This window comes from Pleurodeles waltl, chromosome 11 (assembly GCF_031143425.1).
Source record: "Pleurodeles waltl isolate 20211129_DDA chromosome 11, aPleWal1.hap1.20221129, whole genome shotgun sequence".
NCBI lineage: Eukaryota > Metazoa > Chordata > Amphibia > Caudata > Salamandridae > Pleurodeles > Pleurodeles waltl.
In genome coordinates, this window is record NC_090450.1 from 819574136 (window position 1) to 819594515 (window position 20380).

At 46.9% G+C, this 20380-nt stretch overlaps 1 protein-coding gene across 1 annotated transcript in view; it reads left to right on the top strand.

Moving 5' to 3' along the window:
- Window positions 1-20380, top strand: part of MTFP1 (mitochondrial fission process 1) — an 84264-nt gene that overhangs the window by 31924 nt on the left and 31960 nt on the right. The window contains exon 3 of the mRNA XM_069214638.1: window positions 8200-8432. Coding sequence (XP_069070739.1) covers window positions 8200-8432 — 233 coding nt within the window. The remainder of the gene's footprint in view (window positions 1-8199; window positions 8433-20380) is intronic.

Sequence of the window (20380 nt, forward strand, 5' to 3'; positions counted from 1 at the left end):
TTTTGATACAAGGTGCTCAGTAGCTTACATTCTGTATCACTTGTTTGTTTACATTCCCTTATCTGGTTGGTTGGTTACACCGGTCACTGATGTGTCCATCTTCTGATAATTTATATGCCCTAGTCACAAAGCCATTTGCAGCTGTACATCCAATGTACCCATAGGAAGCTTGAATTATGAATTCAAATTCTGTTTTGTAATTCCAAATAATGAGCTTGCTGCTCTGTGATATTACCCTAGTATGGTGCAGTATAACGTGTGTATGTCTTCCCTGAAAGGTGGCAAATGTGTATTCCAGGCTTGGGCTGTGCTGGAAAATTTGGGAATTCCGGCATAGTTTGTGGTATTCAGAAACGTCCACAGGGTCCATTCCTATGTAGAAATAGTCAGATTTACTCCTACTGGAAGGAGTAAATAATTGGTAATGATAAAAAATTTTTGTTTTAGGGCGTGGCTTCGGGCGTCAAGATGGCGGTCGCACTCAGAGTGCTCTGGACACCTTAGTCATCCGCCTGAGAAAGCTGCCATCCCCGGCTCTGCTCCAAGTCCCTAGTTGCCCCTGTGAGCTCCCTGACTGATGGTGCCCCCGGTGAGCTGCGAGTTGCCACGCTGGGGTGTGTTCGCGGCTGTCATGGCGGTCGAGGCCGGGGCCGCCCGGCGCTTTCCATGCCGTGGTGCGGACTCCCGGGTTGGGTGCGCCAGCAGAGGGGAACATTGAGGAGGCCCGCTGGAGCTGTCGACGCGGCCGGGCGTGGGTCTCCACGCAGACCCGGCGCATCGGAGGAAGAGACGGCCGACTACAGGGTCCCTGGCGATCGCAGCCCAGTCCAGCCCCTTGAAATTCCTTTACCGACCGGAGCCGGGTCCCGGACGAGAATAGGCGGCGGCGGCCCCCTGGGAGGCCTGCCCCCCGGTCTCCAGTGCAGACCGGGGCCTCGGCCTGAGAGTGAGGAGGTGGCATCCCCTTTGGGTCGGGCCCTGGGCTCAGGAGAAGTGGAGAGAAACAAGCCGGCTTGCCTACTACAGCACTAAGCGACGACTGGCTAATCTGATCTGCACAGGCACGGCCCTTGAGATTGGGACTGGGTCCCCTCGGGCACCACAGGACTAGGACCGGTGGGCCGCGGAGGGCCCCGGGTCCTCCCTTGCAATCGAGAAGCGACAGGATTGTTTTAGCTAGACGGCGAAACGAAGAGAGACGACTCACCGGTCCCCTGGGCTGAGGAGAGTACTGATGCTCCGGAGTGGCGTGGATGAGGGGTGGTGACGGACCGGCTGCCTGTGTTTGGATATTGCGGGTGGCGGCGGGTGAGCAAGCCCTACCCCCAGGGACCCTGTCGAAAGAGCAAACATTTGGCCGCAGATTTTTTTTTTTTTGTCCATAGGAAGCGCCTGGCCGGACCGACCTGGGGGACCTGCCACGGATTAAGCGGGGCTGGATCGGCTGCCTCCTGACCTTGAGAGACTGCCTCAGGCCTCGCCTGGAGGCGCCACCTTGATGGATTGGTGGGCGGTCCCGGCAACTGTTGACCCACCACTCAACCTTATTGGCTGGCGACCTCTCCCCGTGGCTGTCCAGTTGGCACGGGGTTTCCCCCGAAAGGGTTCCCTCAGAGAATCAGTGAGTGTAAAAATCCGCGGCGTAACCAGGACCCAGTTACGCAAGTCGCGGGACACAAGTGCCCTGCTTGACCCCCTGAGGAGACATGGGAAAGGACAGAGCGACCAGGCAGCCGTCGGCATCCCAACAGAAGATCGACCAATTTACTAAGCCAGCAGCCTCCCGGAGCGACGGAGACGCACCATCCGGTGGCCCTGCTCCAGACAGAGTAAACGCTATCCTTCAGGCAATCCAATCATCGCAGCTGGCCATGGAGACTAAAATTGGGGAAGTGCGAGAGGACATGGGCCTCATTAGACAGGATCTCAGAAACGCGGTGGGCCGAATCACTGAAGTGGAGGGCCGTGTCTCCCATAGTGAAGGCAACCTGGCCGACCTCAGGACCAAAGTAGCCCAACTGCAAACCCGAACCGGCGAATTACACTGTTGTGCCCAAGATGCTGAAAACCGCTCCAGGCGTAAAAACTTGCGCTTAATTGGCTTTCCGGCTCCCGAGTTCCTGGAGAGCTGGATCAAGTCCTGGATGCCGGAGCAAACTCTCTCACCCTGGTTTGCAATCGAACGGGCGCATAGGGCCCTGGCCCCGCCGCCCCCTCCGGGCGGGCCCAAAATGCCAATGATTGTACGTTTTTTCAACTTCAGGGACCGAGACAATATCCTCAAAGAAGCCAGGCGTTCTGCTGACCTTCACTCGGATAACCGCAAAATCTTAATATTTCCTGACTACACCCGTGAGGTCCGAACTCGACGTCGGTCATACCAACAAGTCAAACTAAAACTTAGGGCGATGCAGCTCTCGTACATGCTCCTCTTTCCCGCACACCTAAAAGTTATCATGGCCGGTACAACATACTTTTTTGAGTCGCCTGAGGAGGCATGGGACTGGCTTACAGAAGAAGGCATTGGGAGCCAGAGGGGCTCTCCTGGCCTAACGGGGGGGGGGTCCTCCAGGATGTGGTCCCGGCCCCCGACTGGGCGCACGAAGAGGCCGAAGGCATACCAGGTCCCGACGCGGGAGGCAGGGGGGCCCCAATAACCCGACCGACGGAGAAACTGAACCAAGAGCCGTCTCCCAGGCGGGTGGAGACCACACGGACGCCCCAGAGGCGCGTGCTCTGGCGCGGGCGTTGGATGGAGATCGCCTAAGCCAGTCCCATACACTTGGCTAACAATGGGCTCACGGATTGGGCCGCAACACGTTGGAAATAACTTGTGCCGCCCGGCGCTGGCATGTGCAGACTGGAGCAGAGATTATACACACTACCTAATGTTGTGTTTATTGTTCATTACATAGGGCTCAGCTTCTGTTAACTGATTGCATATAATCCACCCGAATGGAGGGGTCCACCACTCCACTCCAGTGACAGTCCATCTGGCTGTGATACTTTGGTTGGGTAGTTGTGCGACAGATACTTCCTGGGGAGAAGTATGGGGTGGGGGGAGGGGTTGGGCGGGGTGTGAAGTTTATAGTGGGGTTTAGTAACTTTTTAAAATAAGTTTCCTTTGTTTCATTTGTAATTTTCTTCCTTGTTTGAGACGGTTGCTCCTGGGCCCACAGACGGGTTCCCGACACTTCAATACACTAACACAATGCACGCATGGCCCTCACTGATGCAGGAGTGTCAGTGGAATGTAAACGGCCTTTTGGACAAAATAAAGAGGTCCGCAGTGTTCAGCACCCTTCGCAGATACGCTCCCTCAGTGGTCTTGCTACAGGAGACCCACCTACTTGGCACCAAATGCCCCATGCTGGTGCGAGGGGGATACAACAAGGTTTACCATTCGGGATTCTCAAGGGGCTCCAGAGGGGTGGCTATTCTACTCCACCGCTCGCTACCTATGGTGGTTACTGCCACGCGGTGTGACCCACAGGGAAGATTCATGATGGTGACCGGATCACTCCACGGGTTGCCGTTTAATCTCGTGTGTACCTATGGCCCCCTGGCAGTCACTGGGGCGGAGATACTACCCCGTGGGGTTTCAGACCACTCGCCATTGCGGATCCGGCTGGGTGGCGTTGACCCGACTCGGCGTCCGATGTGGCGCCTAAACGCATGGCACCTACAGGAGGGCGAGTATACCCTTGAGATCAGAGACCATCTCACCCAATACTTTGAACAAAACCTAGGGTCGGTGCGATCTCCGGGCACGGTCTGGGCTGCATGTAAGGCTACCCTTAGGGGATATGCCAAGCATCTTGTTCGCATCCGGGAACGTGCTTGTGACTCACGGGTGGCGGAGCTAGAGGCCAGGGCGTTACGCCTTGAGTGACGGGACACGGTCGCCGCATCAGCCTCCAATCTGAGGCAATTTACCATGGTCAGAGAGGAGATTAGGCATTTGGTGCTGGAATCCGCGAAGCACGCTTGGAGAGCGTCGGCAGCCCGAGTGTATGGCTGGGGAGACAAGAACGGAAAACTCCTACACTGGCTAGCCACACAACCACTAGCTGACAGGGTTATTTCCGAGATCATGGATGAGTCAGGAACACTTGCTAGAACACTCAGTGATATCGCACAGAGCTTTGCCTCCTACTATACACAGTTATATGCGGAGCGTCCCCGGCCACTAGCTGAAAGGGAGTCTCCTCTCTTGGATAACATCGTCCTTCCCAAGATCTCGCAGGCGAATCACGGCGGCGATATCCAGCTTGTCATCGGGCAAGACGCCCGGCCCGTAAGGCTTCCCGGCAGAGCTCTACGGCAGATGTGGTGATATCCTGAGGCCCCCACCAGCTTAATATGTATGACGAGGCAGAGAAGGAAGGTTGTTTCCCTTCTGGGATCGACCAAGCTACAGTTGTGGTGATCCCCAAGACCCAACCCCGTCGCGCAGCTGCTCAGCGTACCGACCCATTTCTCTCCTGAACACTGAGATGAAGGTGCTGTCGACTATACTTGCCACTAGATTGAGGGATGTGCTCCCCTCGTTGGTACACCCAGATCAATGTGGATTTATGCCCTCATGCAGCACCAGACATTGCATTAGACGGCTGCATGTTGCCCTGGCACACCGCGGGGCCCTGACCCGTCGCCTTTGGCTCTTCTCTTGCTTGACTTAGAGAAAGCCTTCGATACCGTGGACTGGTCCTACTTGGAGCATCTCCTGCTAAGCAACGGCATCTGGCCTAAATTCCGTGGTCTCATGAGGCTACTCTATTCCAACCGGACCGCTCGAATCCAAGTGAACGGTGTGGTCTCTGAACCGTTCCCTATCCGTCGTAGCACTCGTCAAGGATGCACACTGTCCCCGTTGCTTTTCGCACTCGCGATAGAACCCTTGGCGAAATTGTTGAGAGGACCCCCGATAGAGGGCTGGTCATGGCCTGCGGGCCCAGAAAATCGGGTGGCACTATACGCGGACGACGTCCTTATTTACCTCTCTAACCCAGCCACAAGTGGTCTGCGAATCTGGCAAATCCTAGACCTCTTTTCGCAGGCCTCCAGCCTGACCCTAAACCCTTGCCAATCTCTACTGGTCCCCCTGCACCCCTCCACAGAATGCGTTGATTGGCAACAAAACATCCCGTTCCGAAGTAACAGTTTTAAGTACCTAGGTGTGCACATAGCCCGGTTGCCTGAATTAGCATGGTAGCTAAATGTTACTTCACTTGCTAGGAAAATCAAAGACGACCTCCAGTGATGGCGGAGCCTACCCCTCAGTCTGCTTGGTAGAATAGCACTTTACAAAATGATGATACTTCCCAGGTTCCTATACCTATTACAGAACTTCCCATACCCAGTTCCCCGAAAGTGGTTCTGGGAGATGGACACGGTGGCGCGTCAGTTTTATGGCACAGCTCCTGTCCCAAACTAGCCCTTATTACCTGCCAAAGAGATAGTTATGACGTTGGGTTGGGAATGTCTAATATCTACTTCTATCACTTCGCAATGCACCTGCTGGTGGTTAACGACTGGCTGGGAGGAGGCTGGACGGACCCTGCATACAGACTGGAACTCAAAACAATGGGCTACCCCGGGATCTTCGGCGCGCTGTATGGTGGCCCGGTTCCCCGGGACGCCCCGGACGTGACTAAGGTGCTTCTGGTGGGTTGGCGTGCGGCCCAGAAAGTGTCGGGCTGGTGGGGCCGCCTCACCCAACAAACCCCTCTATGGCAGGGGAGGCAGCTGGCAGAGGTTTCGACACTGGAGGATTCCAGAGATGGGATAGCATTGGGATAGCCACCCTTGGCGACGTTTGGGGCAGGGGGGTCACACATGTGGTCCTTTGAGGAGCTCCAGGGACTCTACTCACTAAACAAGACCCAATTTCACAAATATTTACAACTTCGGCACGCCCTGCTGGTACATCTCCGACCAGGGGATAATATTCCAGAATACAGTCCCATGGAGGCGAAGGCCTTGATGGGAAACCTGGTGCAAGCGGGAGTCTCTCAAATTTACTGCTCTCTACTCACTAATACCACCCCCTCTCTCGAGGGACTTTGTCGGAAATGGGAGGGATGGGTGGGCCCTATAGAGGAGGAGGACTGGAGGGAGGCGTTAATGGCCCCCGGACCCGGACCATGACATCCCGATTCAGAGTGCTACAAACCCTCCACTTGCACGCAGCATACCTTACCCCCAAAAGGCTCTTTAAGGCAGGCCTTCGGCCTACAGCTGACTGTCCCCGATGTTCATGCCCAGACGCTGATTTTTTTTCCATATGGTTTGGGCTTGACCAGTCATAATGACTTATTGGAGGGCGATCATTGGGGGAAGTCTCGGAGGTCCTGCAATCGGAAGTGGAAGTGTCTCCCTTACCATTCTTGCTGGGGGGCCTTGGGGGGAATGGGGCTGGGAAGAGCGAACCGTATCTTTCTGGGAGTGGTCTGCCTAGTGGCCAAGAGAGATATCATGGTGGACTGGAAAGCCGGAGTGACACTGGCTCTGGCCAAATGGAGGCGGGGCGTAGACTGGTGCGCACAGTGCGAAAAACCTGAATAATAAGCTAGGGGGTGCCCGAATAAATACAACAGAGTGTGGGGGAAATGGGAGACTATGTGGAACACCTAGCCTGTCCGGGATGCCTGGGCCGGCTGGGTGGTGCCCCCTCGGGATGCGAGCCTTCAGGAGTGTGACCTCCTGCACCTTACCTACCTCTCCCGCTTTAACTTATTGGAGTTCATGCTGCATATTCTTGTTCAGCATATTACTAAGTTTATTAAGTCAAAGTTTATTAAGCTCATGTATCCTTTGTCTGTGGAGCCCATTTGGGGCCAAAATTGCGACCGTCCCAAGGTACCATTTGGTGCCATGTTATCTGTATTTTTATTTTATTTGTCTTTCACAAAATCAATAAAAGCTCTTTATCAAAACCCCCCCAAAAAATGGTGTTTACACAAATGCATCATGACGGTTGCCTTGTATTTGTATGCACATCCTTTGGGCGTCACAAAAACCTTAGTAGAAATAGTTTTGGAAATTGTCCGAGGTTGATGTTTCCAGAAACACTCCTGGAAATTCCTAAATCTACACCACTATGAGGGCATAAACCAAAGTTGCTGAATCACAAATTAACTTAAGTATTGAACCATATTAATTTTTAATTCACTTAGTGTATTTTATGGTGTATCCTAGGAAACCAGGACCTGGATGGGCTTTACATTGTTATTTAGAAACACACTTCTTTTTCAGTCATTTTGGTATACTTCATCCTACATCATACTATTTGTATAGATTCTTTCCTTATTGACATTTTTGTGATATTTCAACGCGCACTTTAAATATATATTACACACATCCCTGTAAGTCTGTTATGTGCAGCCTTCCGTGTTTTTCAATTTTGGGAAATTTCTGACTACTTTTTAGGGTCGAGCCTGCATTGCATGCGCTCACGCATGCGTATCGCAGTGAGACGCTTTAGTTCTTAGAAAAGGGCTCGGAGCCCTGTCGACGTCACGTCAGTGTGTTTCCTTGGTTCGTGGGCTTGCCTAGTAAAATCTGCTTGCTTTCATTAGAGGAAGGCATGTACACGTCATGCCTTTTCCGGTGGTTAGCCCTCCTCGAGCGCAGCGACCAAGTACAGAAAACATGCGAGGCTCACTGTTTTCTGTCGGATCGTGGACTACTTTCTCTATTTTCCTAGCGCGATTTCGCTTGGCAGAAGTAGAGCGCGTTACACAGTTAATTTTACTTTTTCGGGTTACGTACATAAAAGCACTTTTGCCGATAGATGAAAAATCGGGTTAGGAGTTTACAACGCGATCAGCTCTAACATGAACAAACGCGAGACCCGTTGCATTGCAAATGCTTGTTTTTGTTTGTATACATTCTTCCTGACAGTTACTGCTGGGTTATATCACCCTACACTCAGATCTATTCATTGGCAATATTCCTCTCATGGGTCATTGTTGACATATCCACCTTTAGATATTTTCATTTGGACGCACCCCTGTTGTTAATCTTGGGGATAAATCATTTTGTCCCTTGGCCTCTTCCGGTCACTACTTCTTGGAATATATGAACCTACACTACATCTTGTGTTCACACACACTTCTGCTTTGGCATAACCCTGTTTCATAGGTGCCTTCGCTGCTCAAGTGGTTTGTGTTCACATTTTTTAATCTTTTTTTCCAGAGTCACACCAAAGACACAAGGAGGTCAGTAAATGTTGCTGTGGCAGTTGTGGACACTTTCGTCTGGCAGGCCCTTGCCTCTGTGGCTATCCCAGGATTCACCATCAACCGTATATGTGCTGCTTCTCTCTACCTCCTTGCCAAGAGCACCCGTTGGCCACTCCCTGTGCGCCGCTGGACAACTACAGCAGTTGGACTTTCAGCTATACCATTCATCATCACCCCCATTGACAGGTAAAAAGAAACACCACTGGGTAGTTAGTGTGGAAGTTAGATGACTGTACCTGCAGCCTGGCAACATCCTTTTTCATGCCCGATTTAATGGAGCACAATGGGAGCATCTCTTTTCACTTTTGAGCTAGTTTGGGAGAAGCTGAAGGTTCTCATTGGAAAGGAATGTTTGCAAGATGTGAGATGGTCCTAAAAAATTACAAGGGGTATGTTGGGTTTCATGATCACATTGTGTAATTGCATTCCACGGGATGCACTGCTCCACACACGTTCATGGAATGAGATGAACGTAACCATCGGGAACGGGAGAAGAGACAGTTGGGAGGAGAAAGGAGGTGGACATAGTTGGCGCCGATGTTGTTGCTTCTCCTGCTGTTGCAGAATACAAGTTATAGAAATTACCTGTTGCAATTGTTAGCGCGTCGGTCCTTAATAAGTAAACTTACAAGGTGACGCATATAGGTCGAGGAACCTTTTGATTCGCATGGAGTATCCTAGCCCCAGTGTGACAAGTGTACATCAGTAATCAATGCGCGGCTTCGATAACATTAGTCAAAGCATTAAAAAAAAAAAAAAAAAAAAAAAATACCAAATGATAGACACACCATGACCTTTCAGCCATGAATAACCACACCTCAATTTATACGTTTAGTAGTTTTATTGCCCTTTTGTTACAGTACCAAGTCATAAGGTTAATTCAAACTTTATTCAATTCAATAAAACACAATTAGTCAATCTGAAGATGACATGAACATAATCTAATCAAAGCTTGCATCAAGAAACATTCTGGAGCATTTGCACAAATCAATAAGATCAGTCCCAATAACCTGGTTAGTGGCATTAGTTCAGCAGAATTTGTCTGTCAATCAAAAGTCATAGTCATGTCAAGTACCGTCATGTACAAGAAAACCTTATCTAACTCAGATCAGCATTACCATGAGGGGGTCATGCAAAAAATTATTTAGGACATAATTTTGAAGAAAAACATCTCACTAGGGATACTATATAGACAGCGCAGTTGGTATCTAGAAAGGAAAAAATGCAATACAGTCACATTGTCATATCTACCTATCCTCGGTATTGGTCAGCAACAGAATCAGTCTTGGTCATCAGTCGATCAGCATCGCATCAGGCTCTCAGTCAGAGAGTCGAGCCCAGTGACAGAATCTCGAGTCACTTCTGCAATTTCGATAAAGGTCTGCTCACGCAAACTCTCCCCTAACAGCTCTCCTTCTCCATCTGTGGGAAGTCTTTTCCCTCTGTCACGTTGTAATATCAAAGTCACCCAGACTATCCCCTAATTCCTAATTGGTCAATTAGTCATACGTTATTTACTTAGCCAATGAAATAAACTCATCAAATCTATAGATTCTAATATTTCATAGTTCACAGGTTGTTGATTGGTTCATCTTGTGATGTTCTCATCATCCGGCTCGTCGGGTATCGAAAATGTTGCATCTTCTTCTCCCGTCAATGTCTTCATTGTTTGAGTCCTGGGAAAGTACACTCAGAGCTACATTTCTAATTCCATCATCTCCTGTCCGTTGGTTCATGCAAAGGTTTCAGCCAAGCAAATTTTATTAAACAATGAGCAGTTCACGGTTAGTTCAGCTAGTCAGCATTTTCATTGCTCATTAAAAACACAGCTTCTGCATGAGGCCTGGTAAGACTAGGCCAAGACATTCGCTAAGTTAAGCCCTATGATATAATGCAAAACATAAGTTATATCTCTCAATATGACATACTACTACATTATTTTAAAACATTTTCAATATTTCACACACGTTAGTTGCTCTTTTAATATAATTCATGAAATCTGGTCGTCACTCCCCGAGGGCACAATTTCAAACGTGCACATTATTTTTCTACGTTAATCATTTTCTACATGTTCATTATTCAGAATACATACATTCATTAATAATTTCTAATCAATACATTTGTGTTAACAATCCCTCCTCTGATGACTAAATGTTATCATACTTCAGCTTGATCTCTTCAACATTTTGCCTTCTCCTCAAATCTTCACTATACGTTTTCTCCCTATTTCGTTTTTCCCTCCTCCGATTATTTTTAGACCTTTTCAGTTTAATCTTTTGACATAATTTGCCTAGTCCCAATAAGCCTAATAAACAAGCAATTACAATCAATATTCCCTGTATAATTTTTAATAGCACCCCATTCCATATTCAATTAAGCCAATTTCCCACTGAAGCAAATTCTTTTCCAACGTTTTCCCAAACACCTGGTTCCTTCAATTCCTTCAAATCACTACTTGAGTTAGTCAGGTTAGTAAGTAAAGCCCATATTTATACTATTTTTGCGCCACACTTGCGTTGTTTTTTGATGCAAAATCGGCGCAAACTTACAAAATACTATTGTATTTTGTAAGTTTGCGCTGATTTTGCATCAAAAAATGACACAAATGCGGCGCAAAAAAAGTATAAATATGGGCCTAAGTCTCTTATCTCTTTACTGTTTTTCGGGATGTATGAGCAGCAATGCCTAGAGTTAATCATTTTACAGATTCCGCCGTCCTTCACTAGAAGGATGTCTAAAGCAGGGCGATTTTGAAGAGTCATAGCTCTATCCGCAGCAAATTCAGTATGTATCAGGAGTATTGCCCCTGTAAATTTTGTCAGCATGTTATCCACAATAGTAGATAATTTTAGAATTTTGATCGAGTTCAGGATGACTCCCAGTGAAGGAATCACCGCACCAAGTATATCACCCACCACTGCAGAAGAGGATTCCCTCCTCTGTCTCTAATGATGTTATTCAGTCAATTTTGGAAACTTTTTCAAGTCACCTAGTTGATAAATCTTTGGGAATACTATCCCAAAATAACATGTTCCGCACCATCCTCTTAGAAGATGGTAATAAGCATTAAGTCCACAAATATAATAGATACCTGGAAACGCAGGGTCCTGACCATTCAACATAAAAGTCCATTTACTCTGAAACAAAAACACATGCCTACAGTCTCTCGTTCCCACAAATAGTGTTAGTGCGGGATGTTGGCCTTTATATACAGTTTCCCTACATGTAATGCATCTAAAGCTAATTTCCCTTGTATCTTAATTGCAGTGTAAGCATAATCATTCTTATAAGTCATTTTCTCTAAGCCTTTTTCTAATTTCTCTTTTAATCCCTTTCTCCTATCATCAGTATGTCCTAAAAAGCTCTTCTCTAAAGGTGTAAGCAAGCATGTAAGATTATTCAGTGAGCATATGCAGTCCCAAACGTTAGTGCGGGCTCAAAGAATCCTCTAACTAGTATTATGTCATGATCCATAGCTACTCTACTCAGACACCTAATAAGAGGAACAAACGAAAACACCACCTCGTGTTTGGAGTAAAATATATTGGATATACTCCTGATCATAAAACCTTGTTAGTAGCAGACTACAACTTATCTCGTAAGTTAAAGGTAAGCTATGGTAAATAACTCCTTCCTCGACTGATGAAGGAATTTGTGTGCACACAAGACAATCTTTCGCATCCATGGTCTCAACATACTCAGTCAGCAAGCGATAGAAAACGTTAGAAGAATGTTCTCCTTGAGCATAGAAATAATCATGCAAATACTTCTCATCTAGCTTAAGCCTCTCTAAAGCAGTCATTGTAGTAGTGTCAGAAGCAATAGCATGGTTGGCTCCTTTCATATCAAGGACAGACATTCCCACAATCACCACCATAAAAAAAATCCCACACAAAATTGCCAAACTAATGCTCATGTATTTACAAGGCTTAACATCCTTTATCTTGTTATTGAGCTCAGCCATGATCTGTAAAGAATCAGAAAGGAGAAGTAACTTTTAGAAAGAGCAGTAAAAATCGAAAACAAAAATTCTTTTTCAACAATTTAGTTTCACTCTTAGGAACCCTTTTCCTTTGTCAGAATAGATTAGCAGCTTGTCACATCTGGGTTTTCATTTGTCAAATCAGGTTATCAATGTCTCTTTTTCAGGTTATTTTCAAAAGTCTTTTTCCTAAGCTATTCTCAGATTTTCCAGCAATTCAGTTCCTTGATCACCTTCAGGTTACATACAAATATTGACTTGGAACATCCCCATTAAAGCAGAAAGACATAAACTTGTGTTGCCATTCATTTGTGTTTGCATATGCCCATTCAGGACCTGCGTATCTTCAACTTGCTATTCTCTTTCTTTTCAACTTACGATCACCACCGAGTTCTCCTTCACTCAATTCTTCTTTTCTTGTTGTATCTACTTCTTCTTCTATTGTCTGATTTATAACTAATTCTTTCTTTTTCCCTATTTGCGATTCTGGCCACTTGTCTCCTTTTCTCATTCCTTCAGTCAAAATTCCTTTCAGGATTGGACTCTTTTCCTTTTCTTTTTCTATGGTGTTTTCTCTTGATCGACCTGCAACAGGCTCAGGAAGAGTTGAATCGTTTTGACTTTGATCCAGCTCAGTTCCTTCACCCTCTGGGTCTATTTCTGGCTATTTTTGCTTCTTGGATCCGTCTGCTTCTGTGAAAACGCCTGCTGAGCTAGGTTCTCCAGTGGACATGCCACTTTCTTCGTGTGACTGACGTGAATCCAGTCCGGGATTCCTGCACACTTCACAGCTGTCGTAGTTGTTAGTATCACCTGGTAAGGCCCTCTCCAACGGTGGCACTAAACACGTCTTGCGAACATGTTTTCGGACAACGACCCAGTCGCCGGCTCTCAGACTATGTCCTGGTTCGTTAATTGGTGGCAGCGTGGTGGCCTCCACCTGCTGAGAGAAAGAGCAAACCACATCAACTAGAGCCTTGCAGTAGTCCAACACCGTATCATCCGTAATATTTACAAGTGCATTGGCTGGAACTGCTGGCAACACCATTGCTCTGCCCATAAGAATCTTGTGTGGAGACAATCCTGTCTTCCTGTCAGGTGTATTTCTCATTGACATCAACTCCAAAGGCAATGCATCTGGCCATTTCAAATTCGTTACTGCACACATCCTGGCAATTCTCAATTTTACCATTCATCTGTTCCACTAGTCCTGATGCTTCAGGGCGGTAGCTACAATGCAACTTCTGCTCAATGTGTAGTGCTGCACACAAAAGTTTAATCGTTTTGTTATTGAAGTGCGTTCCCCTACCTGATTCTAAAGAGATCGGAAATCCGAAGCGTGGTATCAACTCTCCAAGCAACAGCTTTACTACTGTGAGACTATCATTCCTTCGTGTAGGGTACGCTTCAATCCAGTGACTAAAAATGCACACAATCACCAACACATACTTCAAACCTCCTCACACAGGCATCTCTATGAAGTCCAGTTGCATTCTGCTGAATAAACCTCCTGCTCTTCCAATGTGACTCAAATTCACCACGGTCCCTTTTCCCGCATTTAACTGCTGACAGATTACACAGCGATGGCATACTGCTTCTGCTGCTTGTCTTAACTTTGGATTGAACCAATCAATTTTGAATAACCGATCCATGGCATGCCTCCCAATGTGTGCCTGACCATGATAGTACCTTGCCATTTGTGACAGCAAGCTACTTGGTAAGACCATCTGACCCTCTTCGGATACCCATATCTCATCCTGCTTTTGAACACATTTTAATTTGGACCAAAGTTGTTTCTCTTTGTCAACATTACTCTGTAAGGTTTTCAATTCTTCCAAAGTATCGATCACTCTTAATGCAAAACTTGTCAGAAGAAGATACTACATGTTCATAAGTCTTGCAGAAACATGGCATGCCCTAGTAAGAGCTACCAACTCTGCTACTTGTGCAAATATATACTCCTCGAAGCCAGGAGGCTTCTAAAGTACCTGTAATTGTGCACACAGCATGTCCTGATCTTAAGGTTCCGGTACCATCTCGGAGACAAGAACCATCAACAAAGACAATTTGGTCATTTTCTTCCAATCGAGTATCTCTATTGTCAGGTCTAGGTTTAGTGTGCAACTTAGTCACTTCAAGGCAGTCATGCTCAATGTCTTCCTCTTTTTAAATTTCAGCAGTGTCACTTGGAAGTAAAGTTGCTGGGTTCAACACTGTACATCTGCTAAGTATTACATTTGGAGCCCCTAAAATACTCGTCTCATACCTTGTCAGTCGAGCACCCGTCAAGTTCTGCATTTTCATCTTTGTCAGTAAAATCTCAATTGAGTGAGGTACCATTACGTCAGTGGATATCCCATCACTACTCCCTCACATTGTGAAAGACTTTGACCAACTGTGGCTACTGCACGCAAACAACCAGGTAAGGCTGCTGCAACCAGGTCCAAGGTAGCTTAAAAATATGGTACCCGGTGATGAGCACCTCCATGGACCCGAGTCAAGACAGACAAAGAACATGCATGACGCTCATGATAGAACAAGGTGAATGGTTTTGTGTAATCAGGCATACCCAAAGCTGGAGCCCTGCACAAACTCTCTCTCAACTCAGTGAACGCCTTTGTCTGCTCCTCATCTAAGGTTATGGGATCATTAACATCCTTGTGTGTCAACTTCTGTAATGGCTTTGAGATTTCAGCAAAATTTGGAATCCACTGTCGACAGTAACCTACCATTCCCAGAAACATCCTGACATCCCTCTGTGAAGTCAGAGGACTTCTTTGCAATATCATTGTGATCCTTTCTCTTGATATTTTCCTTGACCCTTTCGCAATTTGGTGACCCAAGTACTTCACCATTTTCTGACAGTACTGCAACTTCAATGGCGACACCTTATGGCCAAACTTTCCCAAATGATTCAGTAGGGCAATCGAGTCGTACTTACACTCGTCCCTTGTTTTGGATGCAATCAACAAGTCATCAATGTACTGTACCGGAGTCAATTGATACGGTAATTCCAATGACTCGAAGGGCCTGATTTATACTTTTTTAGCACCCCATTTGCATCCTTTTTTGACGCAAAATGGCACAAACTTACAAAATTCCATTATATTTTGTAAGTGTACGCCGCTTTTGCATAAATAAATTGACGCAAATGCAGCACTAAAAAAGTATAAATCAGGCCCAAAGTTCTTTTTCAAGATCTGGTTAAACAATGATGGAGACTCTGTGTACCCTAGAGGAAGCCTGCACCAGCTGTAGACTCTGTCTGGGAATTTGAAACTGAAAAGAAACTGACTATCCTCATGAAGAGGCACTGAAATGAAAGCTTGTAACAAGTCGATCACTGTGAACCATTCTGCATCGCACAGTATCTGAAATATTATTACTGCTGGATTTGGTACTACAGGACAACACTTGACCACCATGTCGTTCATTTTTCTCAAGTCCTGAACAATCCGTACTTTCCCACATGGCTTCTTTAAACCCACTATCGGTGAATTAGATGGGCTGCTCAATCCTTTCTTTAAAACTCCCTGCTTCGCAAAGTCTCCGATTATTTGTGCCACTTTCATCAAGATACCTTGTGCCAGATTGTTCTGTGGAAGTGCGGGAACACTACATTCGACTTCAAAGTGATTTTAATCGGTTCCACTCCCTTGATCAAACCCACTCTTTTACTGTTAAATCCCACACGTTCTCCTACAAGTCTGCATGCAATTCTTTCAATGTGAACATAGGGAAAAACTCAATCAATGGATACTCTTCATTTGTAATTTCACACTCCGTTTCGGGAGCTGTGTCCTCCTCATCACACTATTTGTCTGAATTTCAATTCCATCAGTTGAACAAGTAATCGAACACCTTGTTTTACACAACAAGTCCCTTCCCAGTAGGGATACTGGACTCAAATCTCAGACCACAAACTTGTGTAGTCCCTGGAAGTTGCCAATCTCAACTTGTACTGGATCTGTAATCAGATTAGTCAAATGTTTATTTGCTACCCCTACCACCTGGACCGTTCTTCCTGAAAGAGCTAAATTTTGTACTTCTGCACTCCTTACAGTTGAGCGTGTAGCTCCTGTGTCTACCAAGAATGAAACCTTGTGGCCCATCACCTTTTCCTTCATGTAGGGCCCTCCCTGATCAACCTCTAAGGAAGCCGCAAGCACACATGGCTCCTCATCTAAACTATCACTCATCCATTCACCATTTATGTCATTCTCAATGTGTACCGTGAATTGGTGCACTGTGCCACTATTTCTATGTTGTCTCTGACCCGTGACCTGTGGAGTAAGTATTATCTGTTGCTATTCCATCGGGGCTTGAGGTATCTGCATTTGCTGTCTAGGTACCATAGGAATCTGCTGCTGCTGCATTGGTTGCAACAGTGTTATGTGTGCCAGCGGCACTTGCACTAGCTGCATGGGTTGAAAATTTTGCATCTGATTCACGTTATTCTAAAAATTTTGATTAACACCTCTCATTCTGGGCACTGTTACATTTTGCATTGTATTGACATCATCATTCTGCTGAACAACACCTTCCTGCACCATCGACAGACACTCCTGCTTCCAGTGTCCCACGGCTCTGCAAATGTGACACAGCAACACCTTCTTCATCCCTTGTACATCATTTGGGACCACCACGGTATTCAATTCTGGACCACGATTCATATTAATTCCACGCCCCCTACTTTTCACCTGAGGCTGGAACATAACCATCCCCTGCTGCTGAGGTATCTGCTGCACAAAAGTTCCCTGTACTCCTGTTTGAGCTGCCTTAATCTGCATCACCATTGCTTTCTCCTTTAGTGATGAGATTGAATTGAAGCAGAAAAAGTTACAGTATTTCGCATACTGCAACACTTCATCAATCGGCTTTGCTTGCCAACAAATCAAATTACTCTTAATCATCTGACCTATTTCAGGTCTCAGTCCTTCCACAAACATGAACACAAAGTGCAACTTGTCTTTCGGCTCAGTCGCTTCCTGCAACTGTACTCCTTGAACGCTTTTAACAATCTCTCATAGTACGCATGTATCGACTCCTTCACTGTCCTGTAAATCCTTTGCAAGTCAATATTTTAGGGGAAATTCTCATCTTCAGGAACTTAGGGGCTCATTCTAAGGCTGGCGGGCGGCAGAGGCCGCCCACCAGACTTCCCCCACCAAAATACCGCTCTGCGGTCGAAAGAGCCGCCCGCCAGCCCAGGGCAAATCATCCTTCCCACGAGGACGCCGGCTCAGAATTGAGCCGGCGGAGTGGGAAGGTGCGACGGGTGCAGTGGCACCCGTCGCGTATAGCAGACACTGAAATACAAAGTGGGGCCCCCAGGGGCCTCGCGGCACCCCCTACTGCCATCCTGTTCCTGGCGGGAGACCCGCCAGGAACAGGATGGCGGTAGGGGGTGTCAGAATCCCCATGGCGGCGGAGCACGCTCCGCCGCCATGGAGGATTCACATGGGCAGCGGAAAACCGGCGGGAGACCGCCGGTTTTCCGCATCTGACCGCGGCCGAACCGCCGCGGTCAGAATGCCCTGCGGGGCACCGCCGGCCTGTCGGCGGTGCTCCCGCCGACCCTGGCGGTCTCTGACCGCCGGGGTCAGAATCACCCCCTTAGTCACCTTATAATAATGCTTAATTACTTCAGGTGATGGTGCACCTGTAGTCCTGTCCCTTTCTGGTTCACTTATCAGCAAATCTACTGCTCTCTTGCACTCGACCCACAAATCAGCTGGAACCACTATTTCCAACAGAGTATTCAGATCCTCTTAGAGACATTTTGAAAGCTTCACAAACCTGTCTGTCTGCTGATACCACTCGACCCGTTTCTCCCTCAATTTTGGATAATCATTTGTGAATGACAGAATGTCACTCCTATGCCAAGGAACGTGAACAAACTGTCCCCTGGGGATTTCTCTCATGGGCAAAATCTTTACTGGATCTTTATCCTTCTGTACACTTAGACCCTTCTTATGAATCTTGTTTTCGTTTATCCTTCTTCTTTGCCCATCTGCCTTCCCACTTTTCTGAAGCTCTCCAAATTTGTGCACTCTGCAGTAACTCCTTAAGGTGTGCTTTCATACTGGCTGACCTCATGTGCTCAAAATCCTTTGCCTTGAAATTTAGTCTATAACTCATTTTCAAGTGCCTTGTTTTCTCAATATCTATGTCATGTTTTTCTGCCAAGTCTGCCGATTTCTGATGCTCCTTGCTCACCTCTTTTGTAACTCTGGGACAAATGTATCTCAATTCTTCTTCAGTGTTGGATTCTAACCTATTCACCCCCCATTGATCCTTCAACTAGCTCTGTCACCTTGGTGATCAATCTAACACTAGCAATCTGCTCTTCCCCTTGGATGCATTTTGCAGTGCTTTCAAACTATCTAACCACTTATTCAGCTGCTGTGCTGTCAATCCCTGTAACGTAATGTTACTTGCATTTGGTGTTGGGTGCTTGTTGCACCACTCTTCTTGGAGTCTGTGGAGTCAATAACTTCAAGCTCTGACCTGCACTCGGGCCATTTACTGCATCAGGAAATGTGACAAGTGTGCTGAGATCCAACAAGGACCTTGATCTGTCAGAAATCTGACCCATGGAAGAGTCTACCTGAGCCTGTTCACTTATCCCCCTCCTCACTAGGCTCCGAGACATCTCACCCTGTTCTCCTGTGATCGGTTTCTTCTGCGCAAATAATGGTACCGCTGGACCAACAGTAATTGGGAGCGATATTGCATCCGGAGCTGCTCTAGCACCATCATTCTGTGGGAGAGTTGCTCTCATTCTCTGATGCTTGACTGGAGTCAAATCTGAATATGTCCCTGCCATTGGTGTGAACCTCAGCATACCCTGTGGCTGTACCTGAGGCATCATTATCAGAGTCGGCTCAGTCTGGACCAATGATGGTCTGAGAACCACTTGCTCCGTGGGCACCACTAAGTTCGAAGTTTTCTCAAGAACTGGTACTTCAGGATAAATCCTCTGTATCGATGGTGGATGCAACTGTGCCTGGACCACCAAAGTAGTCATTACAATGGTATCACCTTGCATCCCATTTGAGATCTGCTCACAATTGACCTATATGGGAGTCACAGTCCCTGCTGCCTGTGCTGGGGCTGTTGGAGCGGAACTAGTACTCGGATCCCCCCCCCCCCCCCCCCCCCCCTATGCACCGCATATGGTGGAGGTCGGCCCCTCAGCATCTGAGTAATAAGATCCTCAAAATCCTCTACTATGTAGGTTTTTCTCTTCTTTTTGCCTCTAGACAAACTCATCACTTTTGCTAGTCTTGTCTTTCCCTTCTGCCCCATCTTCCTCTGTGATAGCAGGAAACAACTTAACATCCTGCAATGTCAATGTCCTCCTCTGCATCTGTTCCCAATCACATCTCGCTTCCACTAAACACTTTTCTACACTTTTTATTCTTCTCTGGAACTTTATTTCCTGCTGTTGCCTCGCTATCAGCTCCCAAACAGCTAAAGCTTCAAACTGTGCTGGTCTCGGAAGTGGTCGCATGTCATACAGTGACATTTGCAACTGATCCAAAATTCTCAAATGTCCCATGCTCAGGAAACGCTATAACGCCCTCTTTCTCTGGCAATTTGCACCATTGCTTTAACCAAAGACATGGCGCGACCCCTCGCGCCTCCATCACAAAATAAGCCAGAGAAACCGGTGGGGTAGGCTCCCCTACAGTCGCCTTAATATACAGGTCTCCTTTCAGAGCACTCCTTAATGCCTTGGAAAACTTCATCTTGCTACTGTTGTGTTTATTCGACTCAAATAAGGAAATTACTTTTACTCCCAGGATTCCCTTCACCCACTTTCTCAACCAATTGTCTCACGGACGGCTGCCAATCCGCTCATGACTCTTCTCACTAACCAACCCATACCAGCGTGGCTCCACTGACGTCACACTCACATTTACTGCGGCTTGTCCTCCTAAACTCAGATTTTCATAACTAATGCAAAATATTGCGAGCACTAATCAAAACAAAACTCAAAACAAATATGCTGGTTTGCTACAGGAAAGGTAACACAATAACTTCAGAAACCTTATGGATTTTCACTGATGGCACTTTCGCTCAATCAGATATTCCTCTTTCTCAGTCTCCCAGATAAAAATTTGATCCACAGATTTTACTCTCAACT